The 24,258-nt window shown below is 43.8% G+C and overlaps 1 protein-coding gene and 1 long non-coding RNA gene across 5 annotated transcripts in view; one reads left to right on the forward strand and one right to left on the reverse strand.

Annotated features, from left to right (window-relative positions):
- LOC137620520 (uncharacterized) overlaps nt 1-24,258 on the reverse strand; it is a 53,273-nt gene that overhangs the window by 14,943 nt on the left and 14,072 nt on the right. The window contains exon 6 of one of the 2 annotated variants that reach the window (XM_068350712.1): nt 2,902-2,938. The exons of the other annotated variant lie outside the window; for it this stretch is intronic. Coding sequence (XP_068206813.1) covers nt 2,902-2,938 — 37 coding nt within the window. The remainder of the gene's footprint in view (nt 1-2,901; nt 2,939-24,258) is intronic. 2 annotated transcript variants of the gene reach the window in all.
- The window catches only part of LOC137620523 (uncharacterized), an 83,065-nt gene that overhangs the window by 12,817 nt on the left and 45,990 nt on the right, over nt 1-24,258 (forward strand). For all 3 annotated transcript variants that reach the window (XR_011040073.1, XR_011040072.1, XR_011040074.1), the window contains exon 2: nt 2,920-3,019. This is a non-coding gene — a long non-coding RNA (uncharacterized lncRNA). The remainder of the gene's footprint in view (nt 1-2,919; nt 3,020-24,258) is intronic.

The following is a 24,258-nucleotide window of genomic DNA, read 5'->3' on the forward strand; positions in this document are numbered from 1 at the left end:
CTTGAGAAAATTTGTACAAAGTATTGGGTTATATTATGAGCTATAATTGATTTTATTAATTTATTTATTTATTTTACCCTTTTAATCCCTATTTATTACACATCTAGATTTTATTGTATGAAAGTGTTACGATTTGTATTAAAGGTTAAAATGATACTAAATGGTGTGAGTATACAGATATGATTGAATGATTTTCATTATATAGCGCTGAATGGCCTTTGATGCCCCAGTGCTTGGCTTAATGCCTAAATCCTATATTCAATTCACCCATTGAGAATAGATCTTCTCAGACAACCCACTTGGCAAGAAACCATCTAAACCTCCAAGCTCTTATGTCTGACTGCCTTCAGACTATCGAAAAACTCACAAGATCGAGAGGATTTTCGAAGGAAGCAGCCAAGGCTATTGCTAGAGCAAGAAGTTCTACTTTCAGGGTGTACCAATCCAAGTGGAAAGTTTTTAGAGCATGGTGTAAAACTAACTCAGTTTCTTCATCCAATACCTCTATAGCTAAAATTGTCTTTCTTTTTAGAGCTTTGAAGAAGGCACAATTTCTCCTCCTCAACCATCAAAGGGTACAGGAGCATGCTAGCAACGGTCTTCAGGCATAGACATTTAGACCTCTCAAATAACAAGGACCTTCAGGATCTCCTTAGTTCCTTTGAAACCTCTAAGAAACGTCAACAGGATTCACCATCCTGGATTTAGACGTGGTTTTAAAATTTCTTATGAGTAACAGATTCGAACCTTTGAACTCTGCTTCTTTTAAAGTTCTGACTTTAAAGACTTTATTTTTAATAAGCTTAGCAACAGCTAAAAGGGTCAGTGAAGTTCATTCTTTTAGCAAAAACATTGGCTTTAGAAACGGCAAAGCTATATGCTCCCTGCAGCTTGATTTTCTAGCCAAAAACGAACGTCCTTCTCACCCATGACCAAAATCTTTTGAAATTGCTAACCTCTCTGATTTGGTGGGTGAGGAGCTGGAAAAGGTTCTTTGTCCTGTTAGAGCATTAAGGTTCTATTTAGACAGGACTAAATGTTTGAGAGGCAGTTCAGAAGCTCTTTGGTGTACAGTCAAAAAGCCTGCTTTACCTTTGTCTAAAAACACCTTATCATATTTCATAGACTTTCAATTAAAGAAGCTCACACACACTGTGGTGAGGCAGATCTTAAGCTCCTGAAAGTTAAGACTCATGAAGTTAGAGCTGTGGCAACTTTTATGGCTTTTAAACAAAATCGTTCTCTACAAAGTATGATAAATACAACGTTTTGGAGAAGTAATCTGTATTCGCATCACTTTATTTAAAATGTGTCCAGACTCTTTATAAGGACTGCTACACTTTGGGTCCATTCATAGCAACGAATGCAGTAGTAGGTGAAGGATCTACCACTACACTCCCTTAATCCCTAGTACCCTTTTCCCCTCTTGGAACTTGTATATATTTTTATGATTGGAGGAAATTGTTAGACAATCTTCCGCAATCTTTGACTTAGTCAGGTAAGTCATTTGTTCCTTGAGAGCGCCCAGAACAAGAGTATTAGTTGAGATCCTGTCAGCATAGAGGTTATTCACCGTTTGACAGCTCCTAGAGTTCTTCGGCCCCCTGGGTGAATCGCTGGTTCTCAAAGGACAGCAGACTTATTAATGCAGAGAACAATTGAAGTCAGCTTCCTTAATAGGTACGAACCCTTAAGCTAGTTTTGTTTTAAACTCTTAAGTGAAATTCCATTAATGGTGCTGTCTCTGACCCGCCACCAAGGGTGTCAATCAGCTATTATATATAACCAGCGGGTAAGTTTAAATGTTTAAAAATGATATTTTCATAATAAAATAAATTTTTGAACATACTTACCCGCTGGTTATATAACCTAAAATCCCCCCCTACCTCCCCTCTAGAGACCTATGGGGATGGAAAATCTGATACTAGGAGGGATAGTTCGACCTAACTCCGTGGTGGCGCTAGTGTATACCTGGCATATCTGTGCGGTTGTGGCGAGTTTTGAATTTCTGCCGGACAGAAGTAAAAGCTATTATATATAACCAGCGGGTAAGTATGTTCATAAAGTTATTTATTATGAAAATATCATAATTATGTAACATCCTATACCTGTATTGGGCTACCTGTGTTCTGTGACAGCTCAGAGTAGGCCATCTGTATCATGTGGCAGCACGTGTTAGTCTATCTGTTATGTGACAGCATAGATTAGACGATCTGTATTGTGACAACCCAAGTCAAACCACATACCATGTGATAATATAGGTTCCATCTGACACTTTATTCTATGGTTAAGATAGTTGAGGCTGATGATGTTCAGTAACAGTCCATAGTTTGTGATGTAGCACAAAAAGAAATGGATTCGAGTAATCCACTATAAAGCAGGACCCACCTGTTATACCGTAAATGCTAAGTTAAGTGACTGTACTCTGTAAAATTTTGAACTTAATTCAGGTTAGTGCCAAACATTTTCACGGCATTACTTAAATGGGCCATGAAATATAGATTTGGTGAGCATAAGAATATGCTTGCACATGTGAAAGTTGTCTTATGTGCGAGATGTTGAAAATGATATAATATATACAAATGTAATGATTAAATTTATGAATGTAATAAGTTAACTATTGCATCATATGTACAGAAGCTTGAATTATGAATTTTTTATGCTATATTTTAAATGAAGTCATGATTAATCTTGAAGATGAAGCAGTAAGTTATGTATTCAATTTTAAATAAATGACAGGAAACTTCAAAAAGGCACTGTAACAAATGGGAAATGAAAGAAGTTCCATTCACTTTACCACACACAGTTACATTAGAATTTCTATGTACAGAACATCATATAAATTTATTGTACTGTATATATACATTACTGTACATTTTTTTTATTTTTTTTTGTACTTACGTTCATATTCTCCCACAGTTTCGTCATCAAAGAAAATCTGTTAACGGAAAATGGAATTACCTCTTGTGGCCCTTTCTTTCATAAATCTGTGATGTTTCTTACAACTCTCTTGCATTGGGTAAGTAACTGATTGATTTTTTTTATAGTGTAGATCCATTCACTTTCAATGCATATAAATTGTCTTATTTATTTTAACATTTTTTAATGATAATCAAGCCATGGTATTGGAATACATTGTTAGTATCATTCTCTTTATTATTTTGAGGAGTCTTACCTCGAGGTCACAATGCTTATATACTGTATATATATGAAGCACAACTATTTTTTCATTAAAAAGAAAAGTAACTGTACATATGCCAGTGTAGGAGACCCAACCCAAGGTAATACTCCATGAATAGGGCTCCCATTAAACCCCCCCTCACCCCATTTCTTGGTCTCCTTAATTTTTACGTTGCAAAAGCAACTCAATTGTTTGAAAAACTAGTGATTTTTTTTTATAATTTCAGCTGAAAAGGTTTACTTTATGGTTCATCTTTAGTGCCTTGATTGTTCAAGTTTGTTCCTATGCGAGTGCAAACTCTTGTCCTTTAATAGGAGTAGAAGTTTATGAGGTGGCGGCAGTTATTGCTGGGTAGCTGGGAAACCTGCCCACTCTGCAAGCCACTGAGCCCTCACTTTGTTTTCAGATGCTGAATAATATGGATGTACTTCCAGCACTCTCAACTGGCCGTTTTAATCTTTTAGATAGTACAAGCAGATCCTTGTTGACAAGGGATATTTAGAAGGAAGCAGAGATTTGTTGTGATTTCTAGATAACTGGAATTGTGTGACATTTTCTGTGCAAACCTGCCAATATCCATCATGCAGTTCCTGTTAGACAGGATTCCTGTTTGCTGTTTATTCCCTTTTGTGTTTGGCTTGACGATATCGGCAACAACATATTCATAAAGAGGTTGGCAATTCCATCATTGTGTAACTTCTTAGGAAGAAAGTTTTATGACTGCCGAGTGTGAAGCATAAGGATGCTGCCCTTCTTCCCTTAATGTCTTCTTGTTCATGGAAGGTACTAAGGATATATCACCTGATTTGCCCTCTTTTCATAAGTTAATTGTAGCGTCTTTATCAAAGTAAATGACTTTTACCTCGCCTTTGTCTCGTCACCAGTGTTAGTTGGGGTGGAAGGGCTTCTCCCTTATTTTCCATTTTATGAACAAAAATGTTCAAGACCGATCGTTAGGAGTTGCATACACATGACTTCTACAGATTCTCACACCGTGGTAGAGGCATTACTGCTCCAGGAGTCCCCTTAACTTCCTTCTCCGAAGACGAAGAATAGGATGCCATCTCAACGCAGGGAACTCATGTGCCCGTTTGCTCCTGTCCACTCGCCCATGAGAAGTCTTCTGTGCCTGTGCACTATTACAATAGCATCCCCTCACCTGTTCGCAGACTCTCCTGTGCGCACAATCCTACTGGAGTGCACTCATCTGTTGGTGCATGCTTATACAGGAGCATCCCCTCATCTGCTTGCGTTACCTTCTTCTTAGAGCCCCTCTCCGCCTCCTAGCATGTCCAGAGACTTGAAAGTCTTACGTTTGCCAGCTCGTCCTTGACATACCTGAAGATTTCACTAGGTCACCTCATGCTGTATGTCCATGAATATGTTCTGGAAATGTACCACACACTGAATCCCCATGGATACATTCCAGGAACGTATCATGCACATGATCCCTATGTCCTAGACCCCTGTGTGCCAGGTTCACAAGAGCAGGAAATGTAGGCATGCGTCAGATCACCATGAGCTAGAATTGTATGCATACGTGATATTCTTTATGAGATCTTACCATGCTCTAACATCGGACAACAAAGAAGACGTCTAGGGAGACTGATTGATAGGAAATGTGTACATGTGACTCCTACCATTTTCCTCTCCCAGGCAGTGTAGTACTGAGTATACATATTGGTACAGTACATGGTTATAGGTGCTCCTATCCATACCCTGCTACCTGTGCTATTTTCTCATGAGAAGTATGTGCACACATGAATACAGTAATAAGTCCTGCCCTTCTTTCCCCTTCCCTGACGATCTCTCACGCTTTAGCTAGAGAAAAAAGAATTGTTCCTTGGGGAGCAAACATCTGTACGCTCCGCTTTGGTACCAGTAGCTTGTTGATGTAGATTGCCTGGCTATTCTGGCCAGACATGGACTCGTGTAATTCTGCAACCCGTAAGCCAGTACAGTATATTTTCACTTTGTTCATGATAGGCTACGCACCTGGAACTTTCCCATGAAAGAGTTCAAGTATATGTACGCAGTACAGGTCACACACAACTGCTACTCTGTGCTCAGTTTGTCATGAAAAGAGCATGCACACTGCTGCTTGTACACCTTTGTTCTGTCTTTTACCGCATGCAGTATCCTTGACAGAGTGCTGCTCCTCAGCTGAAGGAGACGTTGTCGTCTAAGATGTCCAATCAACGAAGCTGTGTGCGTCTGATGATCTCTTGCTTTGTACATAAGGAAGGTGAGCGGTTACTTATTGTTAAATGCTTCCTTCCCCGAGAATATGTTTCTGTTCTAGGTTCAGGTATTCATTGTGTTTGTTAGACATAACGCTATTAGACACTTCACGTATGTTCATCAGTAACTTTCAGATCAAGGAACTTCTAGCTCTCCCGGTAAAGGATAACAGTAGAAAATGATTCTATGATTTTTACCATTGCTTGTATGAGCTGAGATTTTCCTTTCACAGGCCCATGAGAAGTCTTCTGTGCCTGTGCACTACTACAGTAGCACCCCCTCACCTGTTTGCAGACTCTCCTGTACGCACAATCCTACTGGAGTGCACTCATCTGTTTGTGCATGCTTATACAGGAGCATCCCCTCATCTGCTTGCGTTACCTTCTTCTTAGAGCCCCTCTCCGCCTCCTAGCATGTCCAGAGACTTGAAAGTTTTACGTTCGCCAGCTCATCCTTGACATACCTGAAGATTTCACTAGGTCACCTCATGCTGTATGTCCATGAATATGTTCTGGAAATGTTCCACACACTGAATCCCCATGGATTCATTCCAGGAATGTATCATGCACAGGATCCCTATGTACTAGACCTCTGTGTGCCAGGTTCACAAGAGCAAGAATTGTACGCATGCCCCAGATCACCAAGAGCTAGAATTGTATGCATACATGATATTCCTTTACGAGATCCTACCATGCTTCGACATCGGACAACGAAGAAAACGTCTAGGGAGACTGATTGATAGGAAATGTGTACATGTGACTGCTACCATTTTCCTCTCCCAGGCAATGTAGTACCGAGTATACATATTGGTACAGTACATGGTTATAGGTGCTCCTATCCATACCCTGCTACCTGTGCTATTTTCTCATGAGAAACATGTGCATATATGAATAATAAGTCCTGCCCTTCTTTCTCCTTCCCGGACGATCTCACGCTTTAGCTAGAGAAAGAGAAACTAAACTTAGTGGGAATTGTTCTTTCGGGAGCAAACATTTGTATGCGCCGCTTTGGTACCAGTAGCTTGTTGATGTAGATTGCCTGGCTATTCTGACCAGACATGGACTCGTGTAATTCTGCAACCCGTAAGCCAGTACAGTATGTTGTCACTGTGTTCGTGATAGGCTACGTACCTGGAACTTTCCCATCAAAGAGTTCAAGAATACGTACGCAGTACAGGTCACACACAACAACTGCTACTCTGTGCTCAGTTTGTCATGAAAAGAGCATGCACACTGCTGCTTATACACCATTGTTCTGTCTTTTACCACATGCAGTATCCTTGACAGAGTGCTGCTCCTCAGCTGAAGAAGACTTTGTCGTTTAAGATGTCCAATCAACGAAGCTGTGTATGTCTGATGATCTCTTGCTTTGTACATAAGGAACGTGAGCGGTTACTTATTGTTAAATGCTTCCTTCCCCAAAAATATGTTTCTGTACTAGGCTCAGGTATTCATTGTGTTTGTTAGACATAACGCTATTAGACACTTCACGTATGTTCATCAGTAACTTTCAGATCAAGGAACTTCTAGCTCTCCCGGTAAATGATAACAGTAGAAAAATATTCTATGATTTTTACCATTGCTTGTATGAGCTATGAGATTTTCCTTTCACAAGCGCAGAGGTTTTTGTCGTGCTTTTTCCCTTTGTGTTTCTTCTTCACAGGAATTTTCCGATTGTGTTCTCCCCTGGTGAGACAGGTCCCCCACTTTCTTGTTCTCCATGAGGAATGTATGTACTTCTCCAAGCCGTGTGACTTGAACACTCCTGACTGATCTCTTCCCATGTAAGTGTGAGAGGAATGGTGTATACTGGGAACGTACATACTTGGAAGAACAGCCCTATTTAATTCAAGGTTTTGGTACTAGGTTTAGGTATTCATTGTTTGTTTGACATAACGCTGTTAGACACCACGTATGTTCAGGAGTAACTTTCAGATCACGGAAGTTCTGCCATCTGGAATGGTGCATACTGGGAACGTATCTACTTGGGAGAACAACCCTATTTCATTCAAGGTTACATATCTGGAAAGTTCCCTTCCATGAGAAAACATTAAAGTATGCAGTCCATGTATTCACTGCACTTGTCGAACCCTACATGATTGAACAATTAGTACATTATTGCCAAATACGCGAGGTGAGATGTGATATGCCGTAAACACTTCTTTCCATGAGAATACATTTCTGTATGAGGTTCAGGTGTTCACTACACTTGTTTGCCACTAAAGATTGGCCACTTTGAGTATGTTCTATAGTGACTTTCTGATCACAAATCTTCTGCTATTTGCTTCAGTCCAGTACTCCCAGTACATGATGTTTGTGTAAAAGGAACCTATGATTGTTATAATCGCTTGTACGGTCCATGATATCTTCCTTTTACAAGTGCCAAGGTTTCCTTGTGCTATTTCCCTTTGTGTTCCGATTGCAATATTTTTCCATTAAGAAAAGTCTTCTGTTGCTTGAACTCTACAATTATTGTTTCCTATGGGATAAGGAATCGTGATCATGCAACCACAAACCAGATGGCTAGGACCCCTTCCGATCAGGGACCAGATGGTTGGAAACCAAATACAGTAATCAGGAACCACGCGATCATGTACCATATAATTGTTAATTACGGTCAGATGATCGTTACCTCCAGGTCACCAGGTAACTAGTTCAGTGGTTCCTCTTACAGTACTTATTCCTGCTAAGTGCTCTTAATCCCTTGAATAGGAGGATGACTGATCTGGCAGTCTTTTGCAACTTGACTGATTCCTCTGCATGGTTTCATGGGGGAAGCATTACTGTATCAAAATCCAACCCTGTGAAAGGCTTTGGGTACAAAGTACAGGAGGTTATGCTTCTTCTACAAGTGGTTGGTTTCATTCGATGCTGAGGACAAACACAACTGGTCAGGATGTTGGTAGCTGACCTCGTCTCTCTCCTGCCTTGGAACATTCCCAAGACTTCGTTGACACCATCGCTCTTGGTCTGACGATGCATTGCTACTCCTCCTCAATCTAGATCTTCTCACACTCAGAGACTGATCCATGACTGGTTTTCCAGACACCAAGTTTGTTTAACCCGGTTGCATGTAGGGATTGGAACAGGTGACCTCTCAAATGCGGTCTAGCACTCATACAATCACCGAGATGTTACATCATGTCCACATGATTGTCAGTAAAGTTTCTTTCCAATCTTGGACATGATACTTCGATGAAGAAATTGAGATGATGTCACCGAAGAGGTCCAGAAGACTTATCAATGGGGAGGACGAACAATCGATATGGTCACATACAATGGATTCTTACAGTTTCTCACCCCGTGGAGGAGATAGTGTGGGACAGAGATCGTTTCTCTCAAGGAATGGATCCTATTACGTTCTCGTTTTGTTCACGAGGTAAGAAAATGTGTTCTGGGAATGCACCCATTCCAAAATTGCTACATGGAACATTAGCTCACACACCATCTACCTGTGCTCGGTTCTTATGAGAATGAGTACACGCACTAACTGGACATTCAACTTCTCTCTCCCTCTGCTTACTTGACATCAGAGCTCTGTAGCTTTGTCATGTCACACAACACTATGGATGCCAGTACCTTTCTTGAAATTTAAAAATTAGCCACAGTTCGCCTTGTGTGGGCCTTTTTTTTCTGCTGATGCACCTGGCTCATTTTTAACCAGGTCAGTATTAAGTAGCCTGCATTTGTTTTTTCATAAATAAGGTTCTCAGTACAGTAATCGTATCTCCTACTAATTGCTTTTCATTGATCCAGATGAGAAGCAAACTTTTTGCGTTCTCAAGAACACGTGGTTGTTGTTTCGTTAATGTCAGTACCTATTTCGCAATACAGGTATCAATTTCTTTTATTTTTTTTTTCTTGAGAATTGTACAAATTTTGTATGTTGTGTGACTACATTTTTGCCAGGTCTGCCACACTTGTACTTTGCTCATACAAGATTAATAAAGAACACTTGAATTTATACAATTTTTAATTGTTCCATAACTGAAATACAAACCACGCTATTTAATGTGGGTAATTACTTTCGGTGTAGCTGAAATGACGAGCCATTAGAATTTTGACGAGGGTTTACTACCCCACCGCTAGTTAGCGGGGATTAGGGAGGGTAGCTTGCTACAACCCTCCCCCTCACACACACCTGTGCCGAGTTCACTTTGCTCTCGGCTCGGGTGCTAGACGGACGAGTCCGCTGTCACCCTCGCCTTATCTGACAGCCATTTAACTGATCTTTTGTTTGCTTTTTCTTCGACAGTGTTTGTGAAGTTGGCCTTTGCGATGCGGAAGAGTCCCGGTTTACCTGACCGCCCTTGTGGAACTTATATGTTGGCGGTCGAAACGGACCCTCACACCTAATGTCCTTTCTGTAGGGGCCAACGGTGTGATAGAGATAATGTGTGTGGGGAGTGGTCTACCTACCAGTGGGAGAGGTTTTTCCGGCGCCGGAAGAAGAAGTCCAAAGGGGATATTTCTCCTTCGAAGAGTTCTTTGAAAGGAGAAAAACCCAAGGCTTCTTCATCCATGCCCTAAACCACCTCCGAAGCTCCCACTTGATCGGTTTCTTCCGAGAGACTGTCGAGTGGTAGCATAGGCCGCAATTCTGTTGACCGATTTCGGGGTTTGGGAGAGGGAGTTGCCTCCCATAGCGAGGCAGCTCCTCCTCCTCCCCCTTGGGAGGATATTGATTCTCATGATAATGTGTCTAACCATGATTTGTTACAGCTTTGGGCTTCCTTGGGGCTTCAGGGTTCGCCCTCCAAGGAAGCCTTGTTTAACATGATCAAATTGGGAGCAGCTGTCAAACAGTCGCTGACTTTAGCAGAGGTCGATCCTCTATCGTCGACGTTGTTGTGGCAGAGGCTTCTGATGAGTTGGGTCAAACCTCTGCTCCTGATGTTGCCGATGTAGCTGAAGGCTGAGTTCCCCCCTCCGAACATTTTTCGAGGGAGGAACTAAGTCCAACGGTCTCTCCTGCAGGTGATTCTCTCCCTTGGGGGAGTTCACCGACAGAGACTCCTCTTCGGAGGACTGCTGGTCAGCCTGCTGACCCCACGGCCCCCAGAGGGCGTATAAGGCGCAAAGCCCGCCTTCCTCTTTGCCGTAGAGGACTTCCTTCGCCCCACAAGGGTGTGAGGAGGCGCCTCTTCGGCTCATCATCCCCGCAGTCCGCCGCAGAGGAACCTCGTCGTCGATCACCGACCCTGTCAGCTACATCCCTGGACCTCTCTGCAGATCGTTCCCGATCTCCTTCGGTGGAGGGGCGACCTTGCAAAGGACGCACCGACCTTCCACCCGCCAGACCTGCTGACCTGCCGTCGCCGTTCCTGGCCGCTGATGCGCTGTGGGTGCCCACGAATCCTGTCTTCAAGCGGGCATCGGTCCCTTCGAGGCACAAGGGACTTTCTCTCCTGGAGACTAAGTCCCTTACGCGCCAGGTATCCCCTGCGCACCATCGATCTCCTACGCGCCAGCGCGTTCCTGTCCCAGAGCCTGTTAGAGTGCGCCAGCACTCTCCTGTGCGACAGCGCTCACCTGCCCGCCAGCGCGCCACTGTGCGCTCTCTTCCCGATACGCGCCCACGATTGCTTGTGCGCCAGCATTCTCCTTTGCGCCAACGTTCTCCTGCGCGCCCATGATCTTCGGATCTGGGCGCAAAGAGGAAGATATTCTCTTCCCCTGCTCGTCGGCGCTCGCCAGCACGCCTCCCTTCACCTACGCGCTGTCGCGCGCAGTCTCCATTGCGCGCCCACCTGTTGCTGTTCAGGATGTGTGCCCTTAAGCGCGCCCGCCCGCAAGGGATATTTCCCCTGTGCGCGCCCAAAGTTTTCGCCCTCACGGGCTCAGCATGATCCTGTGCGCCTGCGCGCGAACAATCGCCTTCGCGCGCGCGAGTGCTTATTCAGCTTGCTGCGCGCTCGCCTGTATCACCAGAACGCGCCCACGCGCCATTGCTCGCCCACGCGCGCCCTCACCTGCGCGCCATCGCTCGCCCCCCGCCTGTGCGCCCACGTGTCAACGCACGCCCTTGCCTGCGTGCCAGCGCTCGCCCCCACGCCCTCGCCATCGCCTATGCGCGCCCGCGCGAGCAATCGCCCGAGCGCGATTTAGGCAGAATTCCATCGCGCGATCCCACGCGCGAGGCTGTAGGACGACGCACGGCTAGCTCCCCCCCTCCCCCCCTCCCCCCCTCCCCCCCTCCCCCCCCTCCCCCCCTCCCCCCCTCCCCCCCTCCCCCCAGCAAGCGCATAACAGCGCGCTCGCCGGAGGGAGGGAGAACTCCAGATAGGTCCAGGAACTTGCCTTCTTCTTCTTTTCAGGCCGACCCTGCTTTGGTAACTCCTCCTAGGGATCGAACGATCCCCTTTCCTCCCGAGGGAGTTCCTGACATTCGACAGCCCTGGTTTGGGTCCCTCATCAGAGTGGTCGTACAGGCTTTTAAGCCTGTTCTCTCTGAACTAAGACACAAATCAGTGGCAGTTTCGACTCTCCTGAAGAGGAAGAGAGGAGGAGTGGACGTGGTAACTTCTCCAAGGGCGAAGTTGACTCCTCGGAAGTCTTTGAGGAAGGCCCCCTTTCCCCCCAGACTTTCTCTCCCTCCCCTTCGGACGAGGATTTTCCGTCTTCAGGGGAGTCCCGTTAGGTGAGGCGTTCCCCCATCGCACCAATGAGGGAAACCCCACCTTGCGCAGAGAAGTCTTCTTGGGTAGGGGTGGAGAAGAGCCTCCCACCATCACTTCTGGAGTCCTGTATCCCTCCCAGGAGGGAGTCGAAAGACTCCAACACTGTTCCGAAGTCGTCCTCGAGGAATAAACCAGAGCCAGCCAAGCCCTCGGAGAACGTCCACGAGTCCCCCCGAGAAGAGCCTTCGGGGACAGGAGACTTTGCTGCCAGTCCTTCAGGAGGGGAGCTTCAGGAGTCAGAACACACTTTCTGGCAGGTTCTGACCCTTATGAGGAATCTCAATGGGTTCTCGGACCCAGAGATTCCTCCTCGTGAGGGCAAGGACACGGTCCCAGACCGAGTCTTTGGTACTCAGAAACCCTCTAGGGCCAGTGCGGCTTTGCCTTGGTCCCAAGGGGTTAAGAGTGCCAGAGATAAGGTTGAGTTCCAGCTCTCCGAGCTTGCCTCCTCCAGCCGGTCCAGCGCCAGGAACAAACTCCTCCTGCCTCCTTGTGTCCATCAGAGGAGGTACTTCGAGATCATGAAGGAGACTTGTCTAGCTCTTCCTTTGCACCATTCTTTGGAAGAGCTTACCAAGGGAGTCCCTCTTGAGAGATTCTCCACCCGGCAAGTGGTTTTCTCGGCTACAGAGATCCTCAGCCAGGAGAAGGTAGCGAAGTGGCTGGACATCTGGCTAGGGTCTCTAGGCATCCTGCTACAATCCGAGGACCTGTCCAAGGAAAGTACCAGGAAGGCCATGGAGACATTTCTACTCTCAGGCACTCGTACCATCGAGTTTCTAGCCCACCAAGTCTCGAACTTGTGGGCTAATACCATCTTGAAGCATCGAGATGCGGTGTCTGAGAGGTTCCACCAGAAAGTCCCCAACACTAAGATCAGCAGGCTCAGACATTCTTCCATCTTGGGGAGAAATCTGTTTGAGCCTAAGGATGTGGAGCAGGCAGCTGAGAGGTGTAGGAATTCAAACCAGGACTCTCTCCTACTGAGGGCCTTAACATCTAAGCCCTATAAACCTCCAGCAACCCAGCAACCACGTCCTACCAAGACGACGAAACCGGCAATGGCAGCGAAGACAGCGGTGTCAAAGCCCTTTCCTGTCAAAGACAAGAAAGACAAAAAGTCATCCAGGGAAGGCAAAAATCCTAGAGGGAGTGGCCGAGGCCGCAAACGCTAAGATTGGCAGTCCCCCTCCATGTCCACCATTAGGGGGATGCCTGCAAAGTTGCGCAAGCAGGTGGCAGCAACTCGGGGCTGATTCCTGGACGATTTCCGTAATCAGTCAAGGATATCGCGTCCCGTTCATAACATCTCTACCTCCCCTGACAGCAGATCCAGTGTCATTGAGCTCCCTTGCTATGGGATCGGCAAGGGGGCAAGCCCTTCAGGCAGAAGTTGAAGAAGGGCGCTCTCCAAGAGGTCGTCGACGGGTCCCCAGGCTTCTTCAGTTGACTCTTTCTTGTAAAGAAGGCGTCTGGAGGCTGGAGACCAGTCATCGACCTCTCAGCTCTGAACAGGTTTGTCAAGCAGACCCCGTTCAGCATGGAGACGGCAGACACGGTCATACTTGCAGTGAGACCTCAAGACTTCATGTGTACACTGGATCTGAAGGACGTGTACTTCCAGATCCCAGTCCATCCGTCTTCAAGGCAGTACTTAAGATTCAGCCTAGACAACAAGATCTACCAGTTCAAGGTGCTGTGTTTCGGTCTCTCCACAGCACCTCAGGTTTTCACCAGTGTTCACCCTGATATCATCGTGGGCACACAGGATTGGCATCTGTCTCCTCCGTTATCTGGACGACTGGCTGATCCTAGCAGACTCGAAGTCAGCCCTTCTTCGACACCGAGAAGAACTTCTGAGACTTTGCCAAGATCTGGGGATCTTGGTAAATCTCGAGTAGTCTTCTCTGCTACCTACTCAAAGACTGGTATATCTAGGCATGATAATAGACACCAATCTCCACAAAGCCTTCCCATCAGACGTCAGGATAGCAAGGCTGAGGAGGGTCGCGAGTCCTTTCCTCAGACGAGAAGAACTCCCAGCCCAATTGTGGTTACGTCTCCTCGTTCACCTCTCATCCCTGGCCCCCTCTTAATGAGAGAATGCCTTGATGAAGTCATTGAGCTTCAGCACGGCATTTCATTCCCGTGCTGAAACTTGGTGACGGGCAAGAGGGCTCTCGAACTTGGGGAAATTGCTCCCCCAGTTCGAATCTAAATTTCTCTCCTTCACCTTTTTCTTTTACTCAATATTACTTCGACCTTATCCTAATTTCATAAACTTTCTTTCGTCTTGCTTTCCAAACTCTATGAGAAAAATTTCCCTCATTATATATGTGTATATATTATGTACATTTTTTTTTTTTTCTCCCATGGCTTGGATGTTTCTACATCCATTGTAGCCCCGGCGGGGATGTTCATACATCCTTTATTGCTACCTGCTTTGATGAGTGGGAGGAGGTATCACGGTTGGGAGTTGTTTGCATTCAAAGCTATATGTTAGAGTATTGGATGATTTCAGCCATCCCGAAGATGATGTGGACCTTTTTGGCGGAACTATTCTCAAGTGTTGGGTCTTCGGAATCCAGGGGGATCCAATGCTTGGGGTAGGATTCTCGGCTTTTGGCTGGAAGCCCGTCATTACAGATATGGGGAGGATGATTCCATAGTTTCTTGGTTTCAGTCCTAACAGACGGGTTCAGCTTACACCTGTGCCTCTATATCTGCTTTGATGCTATCCTTCGGGTAGGGTATGGAGTGGACCATCTGGGAAGTATACTCTCATTGTGCCGATAGTGGAGAGTGCAAATTTCCTTTCTGACGTGTGATGGCCTAACATTCTCGAGCAGGTACGTCAAACTAACCCTTTTCTCTCTCTCTCTCGTCTGATGGAATCTTTTAAGTAACGAACCCCCATCCCCTGGATACGCTGACTCTCCCCCGGCACTGTTGACGACCTCTGCTAATTCAATTAAGGAAAATTCTGTTGACGACCTAGGAACAGAAAAGGACCCCTCTACTAATGTTTTAAAGCCAATTAAGTTACCAAAGGGAAACTTCGAAACCTTCATGTTACCCAAATTCCAATAAATACTGATTATGATATGATATATAAAGCATTTACATGCTATGGAGTGATAAAAGAAATTAGAATGAAACTTGAAAATGAAAAATGGCATTCATGGATAACTTATAATAATCATGAAGAAGTATTCAATGCAATATGTAACATCAATGATATCAAAATTAACTTAAATGTAATGGTTGCCTTATGTGATAAGATGCCAAACAGTTTGGATGTATATAGACCTGCTGACTGGTTTGAGAAAGATATCGATATAACTATGCTCCCCCAAAAAAAGCCAAAACCACCAATGTGGCTTGTTGCCGAGCCTAAAGGGAGTAATGGGAATTATTTTAAAATTAGCAAACTAATTCAGAAAAAGGTAAGAACCATTGCACCAGGGGATATATCTCGCTTTGGGAAAAATAGCTTCCTAATCCATGTAAAATCATACACGCAATTAGTTATACTGTCTAACCTTAAGACAAGCAGTGATGAGGATATGTTAGATGTCAAACCCCACCTAAACTTTAGTTACGGAAGGGGAGTATTCTTCAATAAAGATCTGTATGAATTTACAGAAGAGGAAATACTAGCCATGTGCCCATTAACAGTGTGGAAAGTGCACAAGATTCCTGGGACGTCAATGATTATCCTTACTTTCCAGGATGCTGATGTGCCTTTCCACATCGATATTGAAAATGAAAGAATAAAAGTTCGACCTTTCAAACAAAAGCCCATACAATGTTTCAAGTGTTTCAAATTTGGAGAGCCTTCTAAAGTTTGTAAAAATGAAAAAATGTGTAGCATCTGTTCCAGACCTTATCATGGAGAGAGTACACTTGAGCCCAGGTGTTTGAACTGCAATTCAGACCATAAATACACTGACAGGAGCTGCGAGATTTTATAAGTTTGAAGAAGCAGCCCTCAACAAATCCAGTGTAGAACACATAAGTGTAGGACATGCCAAAAGACTACTGAAAAAACCAAACAGCTATGCAAAGGCACTGAAATCAAGAGAAAATATACCACAGGAGACATCGAACCCATATAATGCGGTTAGTAACTCCAAGAAAAGAAATACATGATCTAATGTTAGTAAAGTTTTGTGAGACAAGGTAAGCATATTTCCTTCCAAGGCTTTGCCACTGTATTAAAACTGCGGCACTGCCCACTTCTATGCAAACTTCATCCCCCATTACCAGCAATAGTACTAACCTCTCTCAGGCCATGTCCTTGCCTGATTTGATGGAGGTTCCACTCGAAACAAAGTTACCAGGTGCACCTGTGGTAGGGGAGGTGCAAAAACCTGGTAGATCCTCACCACCTATAAATAGGAAAAGAGAAAGACCTCCATCTCTCTCACCCCCTTCCATAAGAAATATTAGAGTTATGACATCAAATAAATTTGATGTTTTGTCTGTTGATGTTTCTGATCAACCAGAAGACAATTTAAATAAATCAGAAATTCAAGTTGAGGTCCACCATCCCCCTCAACAATTGGATCAAGACGACAACAAGAAAAGCACAAACAAAAAGCCATATTTATCAAGACCCTCTCTAATAAAACCACTGGGAAATAGCATTAGATCAAAAACTGCTAATGGGAAGATTTCATCTAAAAGCTCTTCCAAAAAATAAACCATAGTTTTTTCCTCCATTTTGGAATGGAATTGTCAGGGTCTAAGGGCCAAATATGAAGAACTTAAGCTCTTAGTTTACGAGCATTCCCCCATAATCGTAAGTCTGCAGGAGAGCAAGCTTGATCCTAATACCCCCTGTCCTCGCGAATATATTAGTTATAGGACATCTTATGATCATGGAGTGGGGAGCCATGGTGGAAGTGTCATGTACGTTCGTCAAGATGTTCCCCAAATACCTATATCTGTCCGTACACCTCTGCAGGCAGTGGTTGTATGGATTGATATAGGGAGAAAAAATACAATCTGTTCACTGTACTTGCCTCCAAATGATAACATATTGTATGAAGATTTAGTAGAGGTGATTCAACAGCTCCCTCAACCTTTTCTTTTACTTGGAGATTTGAATGGTAGACATCCATTGTGGGGTGATGTTTTAGTAAACACCAGGGGCAATATTATATCATCAATTGTGGAAAACGAGGATGTCGGACTCCTTAATACAGGAGAACCCACACACTTCCATGTACAGACGGGTAGGGTACCTTGTCATGCATCGACCTTTCAATTGCAAGCTTTAACTGTGTCCTTGATTTCGATTGGAGGACATTAGATGAATGGCATACTAGTGATCATGCACCAATCATTATAAACACCAACAATGGTCCACCTTTACAAAGATCTCCACGTTGGAATCATGATAAGGCGGACTGGGATAGATTTCGTGAGCTAAGTGAAATTGAAGGAAATGCAAAACAGTTTGAAAATATTGATGATGCCATAGACTTGCTTAATGGAACCCTTCATACAGCAGGAGTTAATTCAATTCCTAAAACAACAGGATTATTCAAACGACGACCAGTCCCTTGTTGGTCTTCAGAACTAACTGCCCTGCACAGAGCCACTAGAAGGTCTTTAACTCGATTGCACAGACACCGTACTGAGGGCAATTTGATTACATACAAGAAATATAGAGCACAGTTCCGTAGTGCCATGAAGGAAGCTAGGTGCCAGTCATGGGTGTCTTTTGTTTCCTCCATTAATAGTAGAACACCACCATCTGCTGTGTGGAGGAAAATAAAAAAGATTGCCGGCAAATTTACCCCGAACCCACCACCAGTGTTGAAGGTGAACGGTCAGTATGTGACTGAAGCAAATGATGTCAGCAATGCCCTGGCTGAACATTTTAAAAATGTATCCAGGAAGTGCTAAGGAGCCCCTGGTCACCAGTATAGGAGCAACGAGGAAAAGAAAATTTTAAATTTTGTAACAGGAAGGGAAGTCATGTAATTCTCCTTTTGCTGAAAGAGAATATGATTCCGCTCTTACTAATTGTAACAATGCAGCCCCGGGACCCGATGGAATTCCATATGCAATGATTAAACATGTACATGTTAATACAAAGTTATTTATTTTAAGCATTATTAATAGAATATGGCATGATCATAATTATTCAAGTGTTTGGGAACTAGCCATTATTTTAGCCTTTTTAAAACCCGGTAAGGACAAGTTTTTAGCAGCAAACTACAGTACCGACCTATTGCATTGACATCTTGTTTATGTAAAATCATGGAGAAGATGGTCAATGCAAGACTGATTTGGTACCTTAAAAAGAAGAATATTTTATCACTGATTTAATGTGGATTCAGAAAAATGCACTCAACGACTGATGTGTTGATACGACTTTAGTCCTCTATTTGTGAAGTGTTTGCTTCCAAACAGCACCATGTGACAGTCTTTTTTGACCTTGAAAAGGCATATGATACCACTTGGAGGTATGGTGTACTTAAAACAATTCATGACTTGGGATTAAGAGGAGAGCTTCCACTATTTATTCAGGCATTTCTTTCAAATAGAGTTTTTCAAGTGAGAGTGGGGGAAGCTCTATCGGAGAGTAAGTGCCAGGAAGAAGGAGTTCCTCAGGGTAGTGTGCTGAGTGTGACCCGTTTTGCACTAGCAATTAATGGGATATCCTCAGCCATTCCCCTGGATGTTCTCTCAACATTATTCGTGGATGATCTCTCCATATCATTTGCTGGAGCTAAAATGGCAATGGTTGAGAGAAAACTGCAACTCTCAATTGACAAAATTATCCAGTGGGCCGATATGGATGGATTCAAGTTCTCGACAAGTAAAACTACTGTTGTACATTTCTGTCGTATCCGGGGAGCACATCCAGACCCGGATATATACATTAAAGGTCAACGTATCCCATGTGTAGGGGAAGCTAAATTTTTAGGTTTGATATTTGATTGTAGACTTACATGGGTTTCTCACTTGAAAGTATTAAAAGCTAAATGTCTTGAGGCTCTGAATCTTTTAAAGGTATTGTCACATACATCATGGGGGGCAGACTGCAATACTATTTTAAAATTATACAAGGCCTTGATTTTTTCCAAGATTAGTTATGGATGTGAAATATACTCCTCAGCTACCCCAAGCTGATTAAAGATATTAGATTCAATACATCATACTGGTATTAGATTGTCCACAGGAGCATTTAGAACCTCGCCTATCACAAGTCTCCTTGTTGATGCTGGAGAGTTGCCTCTGGACCTTTACCTTCCGAATGTCTTTCATTATTCGGTATTGGTTTAGATTGCAAAGACCCCCTAATTCTTTAGCCTTCCAGACTGCAAGCCTTGTAAGGCACCCAACATATTTTGAGTTGCACCCAAAATCTCCTCAACCCTATGGCTTTCGGGTGAAACAATTATTAAATAGTCTGGATATAATTAGAAGTAAGGTACTTCCATTCAAGGTATCATCAATGCCTCCATGGAAATTACCAGAGATATCTTTTTGTAAATATTTTATTGGAGATAAGAATAATATGTCAGACCTAGAAGCCAGGTCTCTTTTTAATGAACATGTTAAAGAACATAGAGGATCAACTTTTATCTATACTGATGGCTCCAAATCTGATGCTGGCGTTGGATTTGGAGTACATAGTAATGGTTTTAATTGTAGAGGTGCACTTCCTCTGACTGCTTCCATATTTACTGCCGAACTGTATGGCATGTTAACTGCTATTGAGAAAATAGCGTTGGAGAAGGAGGGTAATTTTACAATTTTTAGTGATGCAAGGAGTGTCCTTCAAGCTATAGAAGTTTTTAATTCTAATAACCCTCTAGTTTTAAAGATTTTAGAATGGCTTTTTATTATTGGATGGAGAGGTAAAACAGTTCGATTTTGTTGGGTTCCAGCACATGTAGGTGTGTCTGGGAATGAGGAGACAGATTCACTGGCTAAGAATGATGCATCCGAGTTGCTGCCAAGAAGGTATCCCATTCCCTGTAATGATTTCTTACCTGACATAAAGAAATTGGTTTGCAATAAATGGTAACAGCAATGGGATAGCCTAGATGGCAATAAAATAAGAGAGGTAACAAATGTCATATCTCCTTGGAGGTATAATATGTTGCCCCAAAAATGGGAGACGTCTCTTTGTCGTCTCTGTATTGGTCACACTCGGTTGACACAAGAGTTTCTGCTGAAAGGCCAACACCAACCGTATTGTGACGACTGTTTAGTACCCCTAACAGTGAGGCATTTGTTGACCAAATACCTGAATTATAACAACTTAAGGAATAGATATTTGTTTGAGGCTCGAGGTGAGGGTGGCTGGTTCATCCTTGCCAAGATTCTTGGACATGATGTGTCCTACCATGCAAGTGGCATTTTTAGATTTATTTCAGAAGCAGGTCTTCTGAAAACTATTTAACTTTCATGACATTCAACTTTTATGATTTTAATTGAATACTCTTTTATTTTTTTTTTTTTTTTTTTAATACATAAACTAAATGATATCGGCTTCAATGACCTTAGATGTCAGGATGCCTGAAAACTTTAAATCAATCAATCATCCCTGGCCCGTTTAGTTCCCAACGGGCAACTCAAGTCCCGGTGGAATCAAGGACACGATTCCCCGGACGTCATGATCACGATGGGTCCTGCGGAACGGACGGATCTTCAGTGGTGGGTGACAGACGAGAACCTACGAAAGGGATTGGATCTTATCGTCCTCCCCCCGGATTTGATGCTGTTTTCGGACTCTTCAAAGAAAGGGTGGGGGGCCCATGTTCTGCACCACAAGGCCGTATTCCTGGCCCTTCAACAGTTCCAACAATACCTGGCGGGTCACTCTGTGGTGGTGATGAGCGACAACACAACAGTAGTGGCTTACATCAACAAACAGGGAGGTACCTTTTCAGAGCAGCTATCCCATCTCGCAGTAGAGATACTGAGATGGACCGAAATCCACTCGATTCCACTATCGGCTCGCTTCATTCCAGGCAAGAGGAATGTGCTTGCCGACAATCTGAGCAGAGCGTCTCAGATAGTGAGTACCGAGTGGTGTTTGGATCATCTAGTAGCCAACAAAGTCCTGACTTTGTGGGGTTCCCCGACTGTGGATCTGTTCGCTACAGCGTTGAACTTCAAGCTTCCGCTGTACTGCTCCCCAGTCCCGGATCCAAAGGCACTCTGGCAAGATGCCTTTCAACAACGGTGGGACAACATCGACGTGTACGCCTTTTCCCCGTTCTGTCTGATGAGGAGGGTACTCAACAAGACCAGAATATCAATCAATCTCTCGATGACCCTAATAGCTCCGCTATGGCATCATGTGGAATGGTTTCCGGACCTTCTGCAACTCCTAACGGAACTTCCGAGAGAACTCCCTCCACGACACGAGCTACTCAAACAACCACACGCCAACATCTTTCACAAAGCCGTAGCTTCGCTTCGACTTCACGTCTGGAGACTATCCAGCATCTCCTCGCATAGAGAGGATTTTCACAACAAGTTGCGAACAGGATGTCTGGACACCTGCGAAGGTCATCCGCAGGGGTCTACCAGGCAAAGTAGAGAGTTTTCTGTGGTTGGTGTCGTGGAAGGGGTATCTCTCCACTCGATGCCACTATTCCAGCAATAGCGGAGTTCTTTGTGTATTTGTGAGAAGAAATGCGCCTTTCAGTCTCGGTAGTGAAAGGCTATCGCTCAGCCTTAAGTCTAGCCTTCAGGGTCAAAAGAGTGGACATTTCTTCTTCGCTGGAACTTTCCCTACTCATATGAAGTTATGAACTTACCTGCCCTCAGTCGGAAGTGAGACCTCCTCCATGGAACGTGGTTCGAGTTCTCAGGTCTCTTAAGAGACCTCCCTACGAACCATTACGCCAGGCTTCAGATCGCCACCTGACTTGGAAGATGGCGTTCCTACTAGCTTTGGCCTAGGCCAAGCGAGTCAGCGAACTTCATGGTCTCTCGTATGACATCGCCCATTCAAGGGGATGGGAGGAGGTAACGTTCAGATTCGTCCCTGAGTTTATTGCTAAGACTCAGAATCCGTGAGTGCCGGACCCACGGTTCGACTCTTTCCAGGTTTCGAGTCTTCGTTCTGTAACAGATGAGACCCAGATCATCTACTGTGCCCAGTAAGGAGTCTGAAGCTATATTTTAAAAGAACGGCTGCAGTTCGTCCCCAAGTGCAGGCATTGTTTGTAAGCACTGGGAAGACGAAGAGGAGGGTTACCAAGAATACCATCTCGGCATGGATTCGGAAGGTAATTCATCTATCCCTGAATCCTGACCCTCCTCCGTCACGTCACCCTAGAGCACATAATGTCAGGGGCGTAGCTACGTCCCTGGCCTTCAAAAACAACTTCTCAGTGACGCAGGTTCTACAAGCAGGGGTGTGGAAACGTTAGACGACCTTCACAGCCCACTACCTGCAAGACGTGACCCACAGGAGACTCGATACGTTCTCTATCGGTCCTGTGGTAGCTGCACAACAGCTGGTTTAAACCTCAGGCTCCTTAATGGACAAGTAGCAGAAGGTTGAGGGGATTGTTACCCGGTCTTAGTCTGCATGAATGAAAAGGTATGTCTGGCCCTTATTCTTTTCTTCATCCTTCCCTCTCTTGGGGAAAGCAGCATCCTGGGTTCTCTGCACAGCTGACCTCAAACCACTGCAGGTAAACCGTGTTTCCTTGTGTTCCTAGTATTAAGTTAATACTGTCACGTCCCTATACCCTGACGAGGTGGTATTGGGAGAGTCCTTGCCTAAAGCTTCCATCTAAAGGACTTCAGGTCTACTTCTTAGGACGAGTCACTCTTCAAATCTTCACACACAGCTTATGTAGGCCACAGCCCCTTGCATAGCAAGGTGCTAGCGAGGTGCAGGGACTTCTTATTGTTGAGTGCTGACACACTCAGATAATGAGTCCCCGCGCAAAGCCAAAAGCTAGCACTGGCCAGGACTTACCACCCTTCCTAAAGGTTGAGTCACCCATATTAAATAGCATGGTTCGTATTTCAGTTACGGAACAAATGACAAATTCGTATGTAATTTGTATTTTTCCTAACTATACAAACCCTAGTTATTTAATCAAACTTGCCCGCCAGCCGTATCCCCCGTGAAGTCCTACCTCTTAAGCAAAGTGAACTCAGCACAGGTGTGTGTGAGGGGGGGCGGGGGTAGCAAGCTACCCTCCCTACTCCCCGCTAACTTGCGGTGGGGTAGTAAACCCTCGTTAAAATTCTAATGGCTCGTCATTTCAGCTACGCCGAAAGTAATTACCCATATTAAAGAGCTAAGGTTTGTATAGTTAGGAAAAATACAAATTACCTACGAATTTGTCATTTTTCAGAGAAAGCGAGAGAGACATTATCAGAGTACTGTACTGTATTTTCATATCACTGATCACATATTGCAATAATTTATATTATCAAATATTACATAATCATATACCGTACTGTACAGTATTGTATGTGTTGAAGTCTCTTAACAATTGTCAATATGAAGGAATTATATGACATGAGCACTGAATTGTTTGCAGGTGTTAGTGACAACGTTATTGCGTATTGGATTGATTTTTCATAAATGTTTTACTACTATTGTTATTATCATCATTATCATAAGATCAGTATCCTGTAATTGCCACAGCAATATACTGTATAGAAAACAGTACTGTACTGTTGCCTTTTATACTGAACAGCTTTTTAAAGTGCATTAAAAGCCTTATACTGTATGTAAATGAGATATACAGTAGAAAGACTTGGAGATATTAACATTGCTAAGACTATTCTGTGTAAGTTTTTTATGTACTTAACCATTTTATTATAGTACAGTGCATTCACTGTTGACATATATTTTATATTTAAAGTATACTTAAAGATCATAAGTGAATATTTAATTTAAAAAAATCTAAAGAATCTTTATTGCCTATTATCCGCAAAATTTCCCTAACGGTGGGTAGGGATTGGCTTGGAATGGGATACAGAGGGTCCCCAACTTTAAAAAAACATTCCACTTACAAACATTGGGAAAGACAAACGCAAATCCAACTGAAAATAACAAAGCTAAGATAAGGAAATACTGTTATAAAATAATATCTAATCATTTAATACAGTAAACAAAACAACATTTGTAATAACCTGATATCTATTTCAT

The sequence above is a fragment of the Palaemon carinicauda genome, chromosome 27, assembly GCF_036898095.1.
Source record: "Palaemon carinicauda isolate YSFRI2023 chromosome 27, ASM3689809v2, whole genome shotgun sequence".
NCBI lineage: Eukaryota > Metazoa > Arthropoda > Malacostraca > Decapoda > Palaemonidae > Palaemon > Palaemon carinicauda.